This window comes from Nicotiana tabacum, chromosome 17 (assembly GCF_000715075.1).
Source record: "Nicotiana tabacum cultivar K326 chromosome 17, ASM71507v2, whole genome shotgun sequence".
Taxonomy (NCBI): Eukaryota; Viridiplantae; Streptophyta; class Magnoliopsida; order Solanales; family Solanaceae; genus Nicotiana; species Nicotiana tabacum.
In genome coordinates this window covers 103,811,517-103,827,324 of record NC_134096.1, presented here as the reverse complement: position 1 = coordinate 103,827,324, position 15,808 = coordinate 103,811,517, and the positions used below count along the sequence as shown (strand labels likewise).

At 39.7% G+C, this 15,808-nt stretch overlaps 1 protein-coding gene across 1 annotated transcript; it reads right to left on the bottom strand.

Moving 5' to 3' along the window:
• Positions 1 to 14,513: 14,513 nt before the first annotated feature.
• Positions 14,514 to 15,179, bottom strand: LOC142172014 (uncharacterized). The gene is made up of 2 exons (XM_075235765.1): positions 15,029 to 15,179; positions 14,514 to 14,959 (listed from the first exon to the last, which is right to left on the bottom strand). Exons 1-2 carry the CDS (start codon positions 15,177 to 15,179, stop codon positions 14,514 to 14,516), a joined length of 597 nt encoding a protein of 198 aa, XP_075091866.1.
• Positions 15,180 to 15,808: the final 629 nt, after the last annotated feature.

The window sequence follows — 15,808 nt, the reverse complement described above, 5'->3', positions numbered from 1 at the left end:
AGTTACGTCCTTAACAAATGTTCAAAATAGTACATTGAATACATTACCAAATAGTAGTACAACTTAACAAGAGCAACTTGGGACTTACAATGACTTACAACTTGGTACAACTTAACAAGAGTAACTCAGTTGCAACCAATACTTTGAATACATTACCAAATAGTAGTACAACTTAACAAGAGCATTTGGAATACATGTTGAACACAAAAGTCTTTTGACACAACGTGTGTTCGGAATAGTCGATTCATAATGAGTAACTTGGGACTTGCGATGACATTGTGGAGTTCAATTCTAAGGAAAGAGTTTAGCCAACATAACTCACTTGAGCTTCTTTAAACTCTAAAATGTTACGAGAATCTTAGCAACTTCGATCTCAGAAATATAACAAATTGAACCAAAAAGTAGGAGGATGATCATGGTTCCAGCTCATTTGAGCATTTTATCAAACACTAGGTGTACATTAAGGTTTCAAGGTCCTCTTATGGTGAATTCCATTATCCCACAACCCATTATCTACCATTTTTAGCTCAGCAATCTTCCTACACCCCTTGATAACACATGCATGCAAAATGAACAACTTTCACACCCAAGAATTCTCTTAATAATTACCTATTTTTAGTTGAATTTCGAAATTGAGAGTTAGGGTGTAGAATCTTACCTCTAGGATGAAGACCTAGTGAGTTTTCCTTGTTAATCTTCCAAGATTTGAGCAAGAATTGAAGAACAAATTATTGAGGAACCCTCTTCCACTCCATAACACTCTCTCACTCTCAAAATACCAGTTTTTTACTTAAGAAATTGTCTATAGCGTCTATATAATGGAATAGGGCCGGGTTATGAAAACCAAAAAAATAAAGCTCCAGAACCCAATCCGCGGTAGCATATGCGACCGCATAATGCTTCTGCGATCCGCAAAAGGGGTTGTGAAATGTCCCTCCGGAACTGGGCAGCCCTGCCCACTCTGCGGCCGTTATGCGGTCCGCAGACTTGTTCTGCGGTCGCATAATACACCGTAGAACCTCCAACTGAACATATTGGCCTACCTCGCCACCACGAACCTCAGATTTTAGGAAAATTTTTACATGGCCTTATATCCTCCCCCACTTAAGATCATTCGTCCTCGAATGAGGGTCAAAATTCACCATTAGCGTACAATGTGACAGTTGCTACAACACACACCAGCAGTTCCCATTGTTTTTTTGACTAACTCCCCAAATTTCAAAAATTTTCAGCAGAGTTTCCCTTGTAACTGGGCCTATCCACCTGTCAGAGAATCCCAGAAACCAATCCTAACAACATGTATATAATCCAACGATGCAATATAATATGAAACAATGCCAACCATGGCCTCATAAGCAATATATTACTAGAAAGGAAATATCCTGAGCATAAACTGTACAAGTGATACATAGTTCATAGGAAGTAATTTCATAGAAACTATTACATATATATTCAAACAAATGAGGGTACTTCTTTTTCATTTCTTCCTCGGCCTCTCAGGTGGCCTCTTCAACCTACTGGTTTTGCCTTAACACTTTCACGGAGGCAATTTCTTTATTTCTTAGCTTTCGTACTTGCCTATCAAGAATGGCAACTGGAATCTCTTCATAGGTCAGTTCTTCATTAACCTCAATAGTCTCTACTGGCACAATAACCGACGGATCTCCAACTACCTTCTTCAGCACAGACACATGTGGTATCGGGTGCACTAATGACATTTCAGGTGGTAGCTCAAGCTTGTACGCCACCTCACCGATCCTCTGAATGATTCTGTACGGTCCGACATACCTCGGACTCAATTTTTCTTTCTTACTAAATCACATTACACCTTTCATGGGGGAAACCTTCAAGAATGCCCAATCATCTTCTTTGAACTCCAAATACCTACGACGAACATCCAAATAGGACTTCTGACGGCTCTGAGCAGTCTTCAATCGCTCCTTAATGATTTTAACTTTCTCCATAGCCTGATGCACGAGGTCTAGCCGTATCAACTCTACTTCTCCAATCTCGAACCACCCAATGATAGATCTACATCTCTTACCATATAAAGCCTCGAACGGTGCCATCTGAATGCTAACAAGATAACTATTGTTGTATGCAAATTCTATGAGTGACAAATGATCATTCCACCTACCTTTGAAGTCAAGAACACAAGCGCACAACATATCCTCAAGCGTCTGAATAGTCCGCTCTGCCTGCCCGTCAGTCTGCGGGTGAAAGGTTGTACTAAGATTCACCTGAGTACCCAAACCTTGCTAAACTTTCTTCCAAAAATTAGCCGTGAACTGTGCTCCCCGATCAGAAATGATAGAAACTAAAGTGCCATGCAACCTGACTATTTCTTTGATATACAACTGAGCATACTGTTCCGTTGTGTCGGTAGCCTTAACCAGTAAGAAATGTGCTGATTTTGTGAGTCGATCCATAATTACCCAAATCGAGTTGAATTTGTGAGGAGTGCGAGGTAGCCCTACCACAAAGTCCATGTTAATCATTTCCCACTTCCACATTGGAATTTCTATGTTCTGTGCCAACCCACCGAGCCTTTGGTGTTTGGACAATTTGGACAATTTGGACATCTCGCCATATAGTCCGCTACATTCCTCTTCATATCGTTCCACCAATAGACTTCCCTAAGATCATGATACATCTTTGTGGAGCCCGGGTGCACGGAATACCTAGAAGTGTGAGCCTCGGTCATGATTCTTTCTCGGAGACCATCCACATTTGGAACACATAGTCGCCCTTGGTACCTTAGTGTACCATCATCCATGCCAAGAGAAAAGTCCATGGTCTTATGTTTATGAATCCCCTCTTCATCTGTAACACCCCGAAATTTTTTGAAGAACTTAAGTGTAAAGCCCGGTAAAATTTGCAAAGAAAATAATATTTCATGGTGCCGGACTAGGCTTATGTGTTTGAGGATTGTTAGGACTTGTTGGGTTGAACAATGCACAGGAAAGTAAAAGAAAAGTTTTGGCGGAAAAGCACATTTCTGCGGTCCATTATGCGACCGCAGAATCACTCTGCGGACCGCATAATAGCCGCAGAGTGAGGCAGTTAATTGGACCAATTGGAAGCAATTATGTGGTCGACTATGCGACTGCATAACTGTGATGCGGTGCATTATGCGACCGCATAGTGGCCGCATACACAAATAGTTCTTTTGGCTATTTTGTAACCAACTATGCGACCGATATGCGGTCCGCATATCGGTTATGCGATCGCATACCTTGTTCCGGAGCTCCATTTTTAGGTTTTTAAAACCCGATCCAATTTTGTTAAATACATGCTTTGGGTCATTTTTGAGCTACAATCTGACATTTTAGAGTGAGAGAGGGTGCCCTAGAGTGAGAAGGTGTTCTCCAATATTTGTTCTTCAATTCTTGCTCAAGTTTTGGAAGATTAAGAAGGCTAGCTCACTAGGTCTTCATCTTAGAGGTAAGATTCTACACCCTAAACCCTAATTTCGAAATCATCTGAATATGGGTAATTACCAAGATAATTTTTGGGCATGAGAATTGATTATTTTACATGCATGTGTTATCAAAGGGTGTAGAAAGATTGTTGAGCTAAAAATGGTAAAGATTGAGTTGCGGGATGATGGAATTCTCCATAAAAGGACCTTGAACCTTAATCCACACTTAGTGTTTGATAAGATGCTCAAATGAGCTGAGGCCATGAATATCTTCCTAATTATGGTTCAATTTTGTTATGTCTCAAAATAGATCGGGATTGCTAAGAATTCTGGATCATTCTAGAGTTAAGGAAGCTCGATTGAGGTATGTTGGCTAAACTTTCTCTCTTGGAATTGAATTCTATAATGTTTTTGTGAGTTTCAAAGTATGGGCTGTGTATTAAGATGTGGTGGCTTGAATTGTATTTCAAATGAAAGCTAGTATGCCAAATTGTGTGAGAAAATCTCAATATTCTTAAGACTCGTAATTGCTCATATGTGTACCTAAAGTCTTGATTGGGAATGTCTTATTGTTGATAACCTATAAAGATGGTTGGAAGTAAAATCAGTAAATTGGGAATATAAAGTGTGGCCAACGTGTCAATAGTGAAAGTTATACTTATGACCAATGGTGTCAATGAAATGAAATAATGTGAGAAAGATTATGAAATGAACTTTGACTCAACTATTCCAAAATTGACTTCGGCAATATAATCGGCTAAAAGTTTATGAACTCAAGTGATACCCATATGTGGCTGTTTTAGCTAATGTTATGCTTTGTAAGTAATTTTCAATGTGTTTTGCATTCTTACATATTTGTGAGTGGAAATTGGGTATGATTTTAACTTGTACTTCGATTGCCAACCATTTTACTCCAATTATTGGAATGAAATCGATTGTGTTTAAAAGCCTTCATTACTAATGAATTTAAAGTTGTGATTTACGGAATATTCTACTTGTTGCTAATTATGATGATGATCTATGAAAGAGAAGAAATAAAAGTGTGGAATTTGAAATACGGCCATTGCGCCATGAATAAAGAATCATATGTATGGCCAAGGAAGTCAATGAAATAATAATGTTGTAAGTGGTTGAAAGTACGGATTAGGTGATATGTGGTGTGAAAGGTTATGAGATGTACGTATTTGTACTTTTGTTTTCAATGTGTTATGAAACCCTATGGACAGTCTATGAAATGCATAGGTATATTGTGTTATGAAACCCTATGGACGGTCTTTGAAACGCATAGGTATATTGTGTTATGAAACCCTATGGACGGTCTATGAAACGCATAGGTATATTGTGTTATGAAATCCTGTGGACGGTCTATGAAACGCATAGGTACATTGTGTTATGAAGTACATTGTGTTATGAAATCCTATGGACGGTCTATGAAACGCATAGGTACATTGTGTTATGAAATCCTATGGACGGTCTATGAAATACATAGGTACATTGTGTTATGAAATCTTGTGGACGGTCTATGAACGCATAGGTACATTGTGATATGAAATCTTGTGGACGGTCTATGAACGCATAGGTACATTGTGTCATGAAATCCTGTGGACGGTCTATGAAACGCATAGGTGCATTGTGTATAAGAGGTATAGATGTACGGTATGAATAGACACTATGGACGTTCTATGAAACGCATAAGTGTATAATATGATATGTGAACACTAAGGACAGTCTAATGAGACACATTATTAATGCAGACAATAGGTGCCCTCTTTTTGTTGTCCTTGTTTGTACAGATTGTTTCAATTGCATTATATTATTTGTTCCACGTATAGATCATATGGGCATTCTATTTTGAAAGAGGATTTCTAGCTATACATACTAGTGCTATTCGACAGTATTAACGTCCCTTTTGCTGGGGGCGCTGCATCTTTAATGGATGCAGGTAGTTCTACAGCAAGTGGCATTAATCAGTGATAGCAGTACACTCCTTTCAACCGATTTGGTGAGCCCCGCTTCATTTCGGGGTCATATATTTTTTGTTTCTCATGAACTTTGTGGTTGAGGTATAGCCGGGGCCTTATTGCCGGCATTTTCATATTACTCTTCAGTTGTACTTAGAGGCTCCGTAGACAGGTTGTGGGTGGTATTTGATGTTGGGAATTGGATTAGAATTGTTGGTATTTGGCAACATGTTTTTCATTAAATCTATAAACTCGTACTATTTTGAAAATATTGAATGATGCTGTTAATGGGAATGAAATGGAAGCGGTTAATGAAATCTCTTCAGTACTTGATTAACGGAGTACATCTCCTCTTTATTCACGAATGAATTTGGATAGAATGAAATCTAACAGGCTTGCTTAGTCGGGTTCACTCGGTTGAGCGCCGGTCGCACTTCTCGGTTTTGGGGGAGTGACAAATTGTACCAACAATGGATCGTCGAATTGCTTCTCCTTGACTTCCACCACAAGTGACGATACAACCCTATTTTGCACAATCACCCCTCCTTCACTAGAGTCCACAAGACGAACTCCCAAACTAGCCAACCGATGAACCTCCTTGGCCAATGACCTTTGATATGCCTCCAAGTGAGCCAAACTACCCATATATTTCCGGCTAAGAGCATCTGCTACAACATTAGCCTTACTCAGATGATATAGGATGTCGATGTCATAAACTTTGAGTAACTCGGGCCATCTTCTCTGCCTCAAATTCAATTCCTTCTATTTGAAAATAAACTGAAGGCTCTTATGGTCCGTGAATACATCCACATGGATCCCATACAAATAATAACGCCAAATTTTCAACGCAAATACCACCGCCGCAAGCTCTAAGTCATGTGTTGGATAATTGTTTTCATGATTCTTGAGTTACCTAGAAGCATACGCTATCACCTTTCCATGTTGCATTAATACACACCCTAGTTCGATTCTTGAAGCATCACAATATACCACGAATCTATTCGTACCCTCTAGTAGAGTCAACATCGGTGCCGTAGTTAATCTTGATTTCAACTCTTGGAAGATCATTTCGCAAGCATCTGACCATTGGAATTTAACCGCCTTCTGTGTCAATTTAGTCAACAGAGAGGCAAGAGTAGAGAACCCCTCCACAAACTTTCTATAATATCCAGCTAAGCCCAAGAAACTGCGAATCTCTGTTGGAGTAGTAGGTCTAGGCCAATTCTTCACGGCTGAAATTTTTTGGGGTCAACCTCAATTCCTTCTCTAGAGACAACATGACCCAAGAACGTAACAAATTCGAGCCAAAATTCACATTTTGAAAACTTCGCATACAACTGGTGCTCATACAGAGTCTGCAAAACTGCCCTGAGATGACCGGCATGGTCCTCCCGACTCCGCCAATAAACAAGAATATCATCAATGAACACTATCACGAAGGAGTCGAGGAAAGGTTTGAAGACCCGATTCATAAGATCCATAAAATATACGGGTGCATTTGTTAGCCCGAAAGACATTACCATAAATCAAAATGTCCATACCGGGTCCTGAAAGCTATTTTTGGAATATCCTGCTCCTTGATCTTCAATTGGTGATACCCGGATCTTAAATCGATCTTGGAGAAGTACTTATCACCCTACAATTGATCAAACAAGTCATCCATCCTTGGTAGTGAGTACTTATTCTTGATTGTGACCTTATTAATCTGTCGATAGTCAATACACATTCTCAGTGACCCATCCTTGTTTCTTACAAAAAGTACCAGTGCGCCCCAAGGCGACACACTCGGCCGGATGAAACCATTTTCTAACAAATCCTTCAATTGTTCTTTCAGCTCCCTCAACTCGGCTGGTGCCATTCTATATGGTAGAATAGAAATAGGTTGTGTGCCTGGCATTACATCATGATGGTAGGACAACTTTCAGGGGAGGGTCATCAGAGCCGTCCCAGTCTTTTGCTCAGTCTTCAGTCAGTGTACCCCCATCGGGGCCCAATCAGTAGCAGGTGAACCGTTTTAGGCCCAGCTAGGACAACTGGAGATCCTACCAGCAGGGTCGGTCTGGTGGGAGATTTCAGCAGCAGCGGAGGCCCCCATGCCCTAGGTACGGGAAGATGCACTTTGGGACCTTTTACATGGACCAGCCCATATGCTACGGGTGTGGTATGAGGGGTCACATTCAGAGGGATTGCCGTTTGTTTCACCAGATCATGGGTAGAGGTATAGCACAACCACCCAGTTCTGCAGCTACTACATCCGCAGCACCTCCTCCAGCTTGAGGCGCCCCAGCACCTGCAGGGCGTGGTGCAGCTAGGGGTGGCACGCAGAGTTCGGGAGGACCCAGTTGTTTCTATGCTATGAGGGGTTGCGAGAGTTCATAGGCTTCTCCAGATATTCTCACGGGTATATTGGCTGTCCAATCTCATAATGTGTATTCTCTTATTGATCCCGATTCCCCTTTGTCCTATGTTACTCCCTATGTTGCTATGGAATTTGGTATAGAACCGGAACAACTCCATGAGTCGTTCTCTGTATCTACTCCAGTTGGTGAGTCTATTGTGGCCGCGCAGGTTTATAGGGATTGTGTTGTCACGGTGCGTGGTCGAGACACCATGGCCGATCTCATTGAATTGGGGATGGTCGATTTTGATGTAATAATGGGGATGGATTGGCTTTATTCATGTTTCACTAAGCTTGACTATCGAACCAGAACCGTTAGGTTTGAATTTCTATCTGAGTTAGTGATTGAATGGAAGGGGGATAATGTGGTGCCGAAGGGTAGGTTTATTTCTTACCTTAAGGCCACAAAGATGATAACAAGGGGTGTATCTACCATCTGGTTTAGGTTACGGACACCGATGTTGAGGCACCTACACTTGAGTCTGTCCCAGTTGTGAATGAATTTTCGAAGGTATTTCCTGATGAACTCCCTGGGATCCCACCAGATAGAGAGATTGATTTTGGAACACCACTAGTAGTACCACAGAAGTTGCCCGTTGATCGGGCCTTGTTGCTACTCTCCAACTCCATTATATTCTTCAGCTTGTGGGTCTCTGTGGCTTGAGAAAATGTCACTATCTTACCATAGTTCATATTAGAATTCAAGGCAGTTGTAGAAGCCTCATTAATAACTAAGGGGCTAAGGCCTTGCACAAACCGGCACACTCTAGCCTCCATAGTAGGCAACATGTAGATGGCATATTTGGACAGGCGCGCGAATCTCATATAATACTCTCACACACTCATGCTACCTTGTTTCTGGTTCTTAAACTCGGCGTCACGGGATGCCTTAGTCTCGGCAGGCAAGAAATGATCAATAAAAGCATCGGCAAAATCACTCCATCTTGCCGGAGGGCTCCCCTCCTTACATCTCAAACCAAGAATAGGCCACCCCTTTCAGGCGGTAGGAGGCCAACTCTGCACCCTCTAACTCAGTAGCACGCATAACTCGGAGGGTCTTATGCATCTCGTCAATAAAATCCCGGGGGTCCTCCTCAGGATCAGTACCTGTGAACATTGGAGGGTCCAACTGGAGAAATATGTTCACCCTGGAACTAGTGGAATCCTCTGGCTGACTAGAAGAAGGGAGTGCAACATCTGATCTCTAGGCATGGGAAGCCACTATTTGAGCCAACATTTGTATGGCTCCTCTAAGATCCCCATCAGATACCCCGGGACCGGAAGCTGGGGATGGAGGTTGAATTGGAATATCAGTTGGAGGGATCATTGCACCCTTAGTAGGTGCAGGAACTAGTGCGGTCTGACCAGGTGTAGTGGAATCAGGCAGTGTAGTAGTCGGGGGGAATATTCTCAGCCCTCGAGTGTTCACCCACATTATCAAGTAAAGGGTCAACTACCACTCCTGGGGTGGTATTGGCTCCTTGGCCAGTTCTTGCTTTCTTCTTAGGCGCCATATACTGAAAATTAGAGCAATGCACGAGTTAAAGGAGGAACAATCTTACAATCAGCTTTATCGCACGATCTAGAATATCAAAGAAGGGTATTATTCCTAAATGCCCAAGTAGCCTCCTAATTATAGATGTGGTCGACAACACACCGATAAGAAGGACTCTACTAGACACGGATCCGAGACATCCTAGGACACATTAAAAACTTAGGCTCTGATACCAAGTTTGTCATGCCCCGACCTTGGGAAGCACGACCGGTGCTCAACAGAGTTACCTCGGTCGAGCAAGCTTGTACAGTGCCATCTACCCAACTCACCCAAAATAAAGAGAAGAGCGCATTTCCTTAATTAGTCCATAAGAAGTCATGTGAACAACAACATTTCATTTCCATTAGTTACGTCCTTAACAAATGTTCAAAACAGTACATTGTACATCATAGTTAAAGTGGGACATGTGATACAATTACAACATTTTTAGTTTAACTATCCCAAAAACAGATATAACCCACACTATATCTACGAAGCCTCTAACAGGAACAGAAGAGTGCGGTGACAGTGCTGGTAACAAGGCCCCGACTATACCTTAAAATGCTATGTACAAAGGATAGAAGATACATGACCCCGAAATGAAGTGGGGCTCACCGAATCAGCTGAGGAGAGGGTGTGCTGCTATCACTGATCGATGCCACCTGCTATAGAACCACCTGCATCCATTAAAGATGTAGCGCCCCCGGCAAAAAGGGACGTTAGTACATATGGAATAGTACTAGTATGTAAAAATAAACACCCTCTCAATAGAACGAGCAACAGTCAACAGTAAACGAAGAATAAAACATAATATCAATAAGAGACTCAAACGATATCAAAGGGTCACGTTAAGGGAAACATTAATTTTAAGTAGGTTTCGATAATTTAAGTTAGGAGATCTTTAGCACTGATATACCAGCGTGTTTTAGCACGGAGTTCGATCTCAGCTCGATCGGCTAAGCCGTCTCACCCCGAGACATACACTCACAATACCACCATGTGCGCGGCATGGCATCCGATCTCAACACGATCAACTAAGCCCTCTCATCACAATGTCATGTAGGTCGACATTACATCACATCTAGCTAGCAATAATCTCATCCCATTTAAGGGGAAAATATCTCAACACCCAATCTCATCCCATATAAGGGGAAACAGTCTCATCATATTAACACCGGAATTTACCCCTCAATCACTCCTACACCGGCACATGTAGTTTTGGGGTTAGGTTGTTCCGACTTACCCTTCCTCAGTGGCTAATCGATACTCCCAAAATATTTGTTATTAAAGGTATTTACCACTCAACTCATATTCTTTTACATGTCATTTATTTTATTGACATCATCGGTCATAATGCAATATCATTCTTGGCACATTGGCCGTGCTTCAAGCTCATTATTCCACCTTTAATCATTATCATGGATTTTCAATAACAAGGCATTTATATCCCAGAAAATAAGCATACATATAAGCAAACAAGAGTCTTAAGTGCATTGAGATTTCTTACACAATTGGCACTAGCTATCATTTGAAACGTAACTTGAAGCCATAGCATTTAGCTAAGCAACCAATACTTTGAATGCATTACCAAATAGTAGTACAACTTAACAGGGTCATTGGGAATACATGTTAAACACAAAAGTCTTTTGACACAATGTTTATTCAGAATAATCGATTCATAATGAGTAACTTGGGACTTACAATGACATTGTGGTGTTTAATTCTAAGGAAAGAGTTTAGCCAACATACCTCACTTGAGCTTCTTTAAACTCTAAAATATTTTGAACATCTTAGCAACTTCGATCTATTTCAGAAATATAACAAATTGAACCAAAAATTAGGAGGATGATAATGGTTCCAGCTCATTTGAGCATTTTATCAAACACTAGGTATGCATTAAGATTTCAAGGTCCTTTTATGGTGAATTCCATCATCCCACAATCCATTATCTACCATTTTTAGCTCAATAATTTTCCTACACCCCTTGATAACACATGCATGCAAAATGAACAACTTTCACACCCAAGAATTCCCTTACTAATTACCTATTTTTAGTTGAATTTCGAAATTGACAGTTAGGGTGTAGAATCTTACCTCTAGGATGAAGACCTGGTGAGTTTGCCTTGTTAATCTTCCAAGATTTTATCAAGAATTTAAGAATTATTGAGGAACCCTCTTCCACTTCAGAGCACTCTCTCACTCTCAAAATACTAGGTTTTTACTTAAGAAATGGTCCATAGCGTCTATATAATGGAATAGGGTCGGGTTATGAAAACCAGAAAAATGAAGCTCCGGAACCTAATTTGTGGTCGCATATGCGACCGTATAATGCTTCTGCGGTCCATAAAAGGGGCCACGAAATGTCCCTCCGGAACTGGGCAGCCCTGCCCCACTTTGCAGCTATTATGCGGTCTACAAACCTATTCTGCGGTCGCATAATGTGCCACAGAACCTCCCTCCAAAAACAATCTTCATGCTGGTTCCACGGTCGATGTGCGGCCCGCAAAATGGTTTTGCGACCGCATAATTGATCCGCACAATACCATCCAAACTTGCCCGGTTTTCTGCTTCACTCTGCGGCCATTCTGCGACCGCATAGTGGGCCGCAGAAATCACCCATCACCAAACATATTAGCCTACCTTGCCACCACAGAACCTCAATTTTTAGGCAAAATTTTACGGGGCCTTACACTTTTGTTAACGGATCTGAAATCATGAGATCAATTCTAATATTCTCAAGTGACACTTTTTGTTTCTGAACTTCCTCCTTAACGGTAAAGTACTTTAATTCCATATGTTTGGAACCTTTGGAGTACTTATCGTTCTTGGAGAAGATTACTACTACAAAATTATCGCAATAAATTTTCATCGGCTTGGTGTCGACAATCCCAAGTCCTGAAATAATGTTTCGCAGCCATAACGCATGAATTGTGGCTTCAAAACATACCACAAATTCTTCTTCCTTTATGGATGTATCAATGACAAACTGTTTAGCACTCTTCCATGATATTGCTCCTTTAGCTAATTGGAACAAATAACCAAATGTGGACTTTCTAGTGTCAATTCATCCAGCGAAATCTGAATCCGAGTTTCCAACAACTTCCAAATACTTGGATCTCCTATACATGAGCATGTAATCCTTCGTTCCTTTCAGGTACCTCAAGACTTTCTTTGCAACTTTCTAGTGATCAATTCCTCGGTTACTCTTATATCTTCCCAGCATTCCGACCGTAAAATTAATATCCGGTCTTGTGCAAGTCTGAGCATACATCAGACTACCAACAATAGAAGAGTAAGGAATTGATATTTTCGTTCTACATCATTCTTAGGGAATTGCATGAGACTAAATTTGTCACCTTTTTGAATTGGAACAATTCCTGCTGAACAATTGAACACCCGATTATTTTAGAGCTTTCTGGCAATTCAACGAGATTCCAAACTTTATTGTATTCCATGAATTTTAAATCTTCCTTCATGGCATCAATCCATTTGTCAGACTCATTACTATCTATGGCTTGTGAATATGAAACCGGATCCTTATTAAGACCAATGTCAAAATCTGACTCTTGCAAATAAATCAGGTAATCATCCGAAATAGCCGATTTTCTTACTCTTTGAGATTTTCTTACTCTTTGAGATTTCTTAATGGATTTTCTTGTAATTCATTTATGTCAGATATTTGTGAGTTAGGTTCTTCATAAAGTGTTTCATCCAAATGTTGCTCGGTATTGTCAAAATATTCTTCAACAACTAGAATAATATTTGAAATTTGTGTGGAAGTAGGCACATTCGTGGGTAATAGAACATTGACCCTCACCTCTTTTATTTTTACACTTTATTTTTCAACACTCTCACTAACTTCACCATTCTCAATGAATCTTGCATTACCGGTTTCAACTTCTCGAACTATGGTTTGGACAGTAAAACACATACCCTTTAGATTTCTATGGGTAACTAATAAAGTAACCACTTACTGTTCGAGAATCTAATTTCTTTTCTTATGGATTATAAACTCTGGCTTCTGCTGGGCAACCCCAAACATGCAGGTGCCTTAAACTAGGTTTCCTTACCGTCCACAGTTCAAAATAAGTCTTTAGAATTGCCTTACTAGGAACCCTGTTTAATAAATATACAGCGGTTTTAAGAGCATACATCCACAATGATTTGGGTAATGAGAAATTACTCATCATGCTCCTAACCATATCCATAAGTGTTCGATTATGCCTTTCTGCAATACCATTTTGTTGAGGTGTTCCTGGCATAGTATACTGTGTACATATGTCACGTTCCTCGAGGAACTTTCCAAATAGACCTGGATATTATCCTGATTCTTTATATTTTCCATATTATTCACGATCTCTATCTGACCTAATGATTTTTACCTTTTTCTCTATTAGCCTTTCAACCTCATTAACAAACATCTTGAGAGCATCTGTTGCTTGAGATTTCTCTTTCAGCAAATAGATGTATCCATAACGTGAAAAGTCATCGATACAAGTGATAAAATATTTTTCTCTACCAAAAGATGGAATATCAAAGGGTCCACAAATATCGGTGTGTATAATTTTAATAAGTTAGGTGCTTCTTATGGCACCTTACTTACTATGCGTGATTTGCTTTTCCTTAATGCAATCCAAACATATATTAAGATTACTAAATTTAGATTCGGAAGAATCTCATTATTTACTAATCTTTCTAACCTTTCTTTGGATATATGACCCAAACGTCTACGCCACAAGTAAGCAGAACTTTCGTCTAGTGAACTAAGTTTAATTCCAACATTATGTTGAACAGTAAGAAGGGATTCAAAAAAACCAATATCGAGTTTCAATTTATATAAACCGTCACTAAGAACTCCAGAACCATAAAAAATAACATTCTTATATAAATTGAAACATCCATTTTCAAACTTTAAATCAAATCCAAAAACATCAAGTCTTGAAAGAGAAATCAAATTCCTAGAAATTGAAGGTACATAAAGAGTCTGTAATAGATCAAGGTGACGTCCAGTCTCCATGATCAAACGATAAGTCCATATGTCTTCAATTGGAGCCTTCATACGATTTCCAATGAGCAGTTGCAACAGAATCAAGCCACCAAGTATTATTGGGAACTTCTACTAAATTTTGATTCTAAACATACAAAAGCACTAATTGTACCTTTCTTTTCGAACCAAGCTTTATGTTTTAGGCAATCTTTCTAATATTGGCCTTCCTTATTATAGAAACAACACGTATCTGCCTTATGTTCTTTCTTAGCATCTTGTGGAGCTTTAGCAGGTGCTTTCTTCTTCTTGAACTTGTTGGCCTTCACTTTAAGTCCTTTACCAGCTCCTTGACCCATGAGGTTAATTGAATGACTCACTTGTTTCTTAAGTCTTGACTTCTCCTGAGTAAGCATACTGGACAATTCACTAACATTCCACTTATCCTTAATAGTGTTATAGTTAACTTGAAAAGGCCCATACTCAGGAGGCAATGAGTTTAGAATAAATTCAACCAAGAAGGAGTCATTTACTTTTATCCCCAAGGTATGAAGTCTTGCTGCAATGTTAGTCATCTCGATAATATGATTTTGCATACTGCACGACCCATCAAACTTCATAGTCGTGAGTTCAGCCATTAGTGTACCAGCGAGAGACTTATCTGTTGAACAAAAATGTTCTTCCACAAACTTCAGATATTCCCTGGCACTTTATGTCTATGGAATAGTACTCTTAATATTGTTGGCAATAGTCATTTGCATAAACATAAGGCTCAGCCTGTTAGAGCGTTCCCATGCATTATGAAAAAACTTCTCATCCGCACTGCTCGAATCAGTAATGGCAGCGGGCTTATCATTCAGCAGATCCAAGTCAAGATCCATCATACCTAAGTGAAGCTGGACTTGTTCATGCCATTCAGAGAAGTTCAATCCGTTGAACAAGTAACAGACGAAGCACGCAAATGAAGAGGGATAACTACAAAATAGATAATACATGCTCACAAATCAATATGGATTCAGCAAAACAGTTAAAAAGGCATATCGCAATTCTCCTTTGGGTAAATACTACGACACACTATCATAATTTCAATGTCACTTAGTCATTAATAGGTAATTAAATATTCTTAACCAAAACATATATGACATCTTTGGACAGATAATATATATTTGACTAAAGAATGTTAATTTACCTCATCATACTCACTATTCATAGAATAATTGATCCGCCTTTGGGTAAATTCTTAAGTTCAAGCAATAGTGAAAGTTAGTTTATCCATTTATTTTCAATATTAGGCATTTCATTAGTTTAAGAATAAACTACAATTTTCTGCATGCGTAATTTCTTGAACATACTAGTTTGGCCACTTTGGTGACTAACAAACTATATGAATATAATGCACACATAAAATAAATATCAGAAGATCTTATGCATGTGAATACTTTAAATAATCTAGTTTGATCACTTTGATGACTAACAAACTATATAAACATTAATCACATACATAAAATAT

Bases quoted from the DNA above. Each gene is read 5' to 3' on its own strand.
- LOC142172014 (XM_075235765.1), bottom strand. From the start codon at position 15,179: ATGGATCTTGACTTGGATCTGCTGAATGATAAGCCCGCTGCCATTACT. The intron at 14,960-15,028 runs GTACTATTCCAT...TTTGTTCAACAG, and splicing joins TATTGCCAACAATATTAAGA to ATAAGTCTCTCGCTGGTACA.